Genomic DNA, 3,628 nt, shown 5'->3' with positions numbered 1-3,628 from the left:
ATGGCTTCTCCTCCACCCTTAACGCTAAACGTCGTCGGATCAGACACGTTCCCAACAGTTTCAAGTTCGCTGACACCACCTTCTCCTCGCCGTTCCTCTCCGTTACAGAACCTCAGTCCCAGCATTCTCATCATCGTAACGGTCCTTGCCGTCACCGTCATCATCTCCCTCGCACTCTGTTTCCTACTCCGTCACCTCAACCGCCGCTGCCTCCGCCGTTTCTCTTCTACCTCCGCCGCTCCATCCGCCGCCGCCACGCCTATTTTCACCTCCAGCCGCCGAATATCGCCGGAAATCCCTCATTCGTCCACTTCCGTCATTGACTCGCTCCCTCTCTTCACCTTCTCCTCCGTCACGCGCCGTTCCGCCGCCGTCGCCGGGGACTGCGCCGTGTGCCTCTCGAAGTTCCGCCACGACGACCTCCTCCGCCTCCTCCCTCTTTGCTGCCACGCCTTCCACGCGGAATGCATCGACACGTGGCTCCAATCGAACCTCTCGTGCCCGCTCTGTCGCTCCGCCATTGTCGCCGCGGATTCCGACCTCGCCAAGGTTCTCCGACCGCCGTCGTCCGCCGCCGGAAGCAGCGACAGTTTTCGCCTCGAGATAGGGAACATCAGCCGCCGCGGAACCGAAGGCGCCGCCGATGGTGGTGGCGTGCGCGGCGGTTCGAGGTCAAGGTCCTATTCCATTGGATCGTTCGACTATTTGGTGGACGACGAATCGGAGGTTCCGTATAGTCACGCTCGACGGAGGAGCGTGGACGATCATAAAGAGTTCCCGGTGGCGTCGGAGGCTCCCGGGACTCAGCATGAAGCGAGTCTCGCCGGCGAAGTTGCCGGCGTTAGAAGCTGGCTTAAAGATTACATGGATAGGGTTTCGGCTTCTATTTCGTCTCGAACGGCGTCGTTTCGAAGTTCTGGAAGGTTCTTCAGTGGTGGGAGTAGTCGGCGAAGCGACGTCGTTCCGGTCGCTGCGGATTATGACTTGGAAGGTAACCGAATTGGGGAAGAGATCAGCGAGATGTTTCGTTGGCTTTCAGGGGTATGATTGGTAAATAAGATGAACGGTTAGGACAAACTTTAAATTTTGATTATTATTTTTTAAATCATTTGAAATATCCCTTCCTCATTTGGCTTCCCTTCTGCATATTTCCTTCTTTAATTTGTTTTGGGACTTCATAATAACATTTATGTAACTATGAATATTCGGATCATTATTTTTTTTAAGGAACATCATAATACTAAGATCATATTATGAGATGAAAAGATACAAATAATGTTTTTTTCAAATCATATGATCATGTTTGTAAAAGGCGCACCAATTATACACCAAAGGAGTTTGTCTTTTTTTCTTTCTATTTATAATATGATTTTTCTTTTCTTGGTATTTACAGATTCATAAACAGACAACTCTAATAAATTGTTACGAACAATTCTTTCGCAATCAATTCAATGTCTTTCAATTTGTTGAAAGACATTTATTAGTCTAAAAGTTTAATTTAATCAAAGGCTTATTAAGTGTCATTTCTAGGATTTAATTTTTTCTTGCCCGCATGTAACGGCAATTTCATTGTCGGTAACGAGTGAAAAAGCAAGTTAAAGTAAAAATACAAAATTATAGTTTTCTTTAAAATTGAGAGTTGGATTTTTAAAGACATTACTTGTGAGAGAATGCCTACCAATGCTATTTTTATTCCTACTTATAAAATAATAAAATAAAACATTCAATTATTTTTATCATTATTTGGTAATTAATGAGTCTCTCTTTGACCATGAAAATATTTAATATTTATATTTTTCAATAATATAATTATTATTTTAAAACTTTTAATAGATAAATAAACTGAAATATTTATTTTCTACATATATAGGTAAAATAAAAAGGTAATAATATATAGATTTGACTAGGAATGTGGCTTGGGTGATATTTGTAACAAATTTGGGGTGAAGAATGATAGTTGTCTGCATTACCTAATTGTAGTGATGTCAGTAAAAATATTTGGATTTGAAAGAGAAAAGAGAGAAAGGACATGCTTTGTTCGGTGATTTATGCTGCTTTTGGATGACATTAAATAAGAGTAAAGCTATGGAGTTTCATGTGGGTGAGTACTGATGAGCGCATGGAATTAATGGTAAGTCATTTATTGCAGATTACCAACCATTTTAATGGAAAAAGGTCCTACTTCTGCCTCAATTTTAAGTCTTTGCTACGTTTTATTAATGTTGGTAAATGAAAGGGGAACAAGGTATATTAATTATCACATATACCATGATGCTCATGCACCCCTTTTCACACTACATATACATACATTTCTCAGTTCTTTCTTTTCTCTCTGTGTGTAATTTTATGATGAAAACAGCAGCATAGTGTATTTCTTTTTGTTGGGTGAATCCAAAAGAAGGTTTTGGTTTGCTTTCATACTTATGTTGTTGTTCCATTTGTTATTTTTAACTAGAAAATATACTTGTAAGTTTTTTTTTTTAATTTAATGTGCGTGCGTTAGAGTAATTTTTACATATTATTTTCAATCAAACGACGAACTAACTTATGAAGAAAAATTTAGAGAGGACTCATGTTAACAATTTTTATATAAAAAATTAAAAGTATTTTTTTGTTAGCTTTGTTAATTTTAGTTTTCAGAATTAAATTTAAGCATTTAAAAGTAGTAAGCTTTTATTGAAAAAACTACATTCATTATGTTAGAATTATAAAGTGTGATAAATATTTTATAAATAAAATTCTTCTTATTATTAATTACTTAAACTCAGCTCTAGAGGTGAAGTTAATATATTTTAAAAAATTAATAAAAATTTTAAAATAAGACGCTCACCTTAATATAAGATTTTTAATGCATTTTAATATGTTTTTCAATAAATGTTACTATTTATTTATTCATTAGCCAGTTCTCGGTAAGACCCAAGTTTTTATTACAGGCATAAAAAATATATAACCAAATGCTAACTATTGTTTTAAGGTCTCTGGTTATGACATAAAAAAATTAATAAAAATACTAATAAAATATATCTATTATGATTTGTAAGCATACAAAAGTAATAAATTTTTATTAAAAAAATACATTTATTATATTAGAGTTATAAAGTGTAATAAATATTTTTGTATTCGTTTTATTACTCTTAACTACTTAAACTCAATTCTAAAAGTCAAAGTTAATATTTTTAAAAATTTTATTAAAAGTTATAAATAAGACACTCACTTTAATCTATGATTTCAATGCATTCTATATGTTTTTCAATAAATGTTACTATTTATTTATTCATTAACTAGTTCTTAGTAAGACCCAGGTTTTTATTACATGCATAAAAAAAATATAACCAATGCTAACTGGTATTTTAAGGTAACTGATTATGACATAAAAATTGATACAAATACTATTAAATGTGTAGTTACTATGATTTTTAATGCATTTTTAAAGTGATTTTAAAAAAATCATTTTTAATTTCTCAAGTAAAACACTAGTTAATAAAACAAAAAATATAAGAAAATATATAGGAGGTATAAAAATAAATAAAGTAATATTTTATGGTTGGACCAAGCACATCCAATTTCTTCTTTTATTTGAAAGGTAATAAATAATTTAACTTGCATTATTCCTTATCTTTTAATTTTT

The 3,628-nt window shown here is 34.3% G+C and overlaps 1 protein-coding gene across 1 annotated transcript; it reads left to right on the top strand.

Annotated features, from left to right (window-relative positions):
- On the top strand, nt 1-1,047 carry LOC113850613 (E3 ubiquitin-protein ligase ATL4-like). Its single transcript, XM_027481193.1, has one exon. The coding sequence runs from the start codon at nt 1-3 to the stop codon at nt 1,045-1,047; it is 1,047 nt and encodes a 348-aa protein (XP_027336994.1).
- Nucleotides 1,048-3,628: the final 2,581 nt, after the last annotated feature.

Source organism: Abrus precatorius, unplaced genomic scaffold, assembly GCF_003935025.1.
Source record: "Abrus precatorius isolate BTA unplaced genomic scaffold, Abrus_2018 Scaffold9, whole genome shotgun sequence".
Lineage (NCBI taxonomy): Eukaryota > Viridiplantae > Streptophyta > Magnoliopsida > Fabales > Fabaceae > Abrus > Abrus precatorius.
The sequence above is the reverse complement of the archived record's forward strand: the minus strand, read 5'-3'. Positions and strand labels throughout refer to the sequence as shown.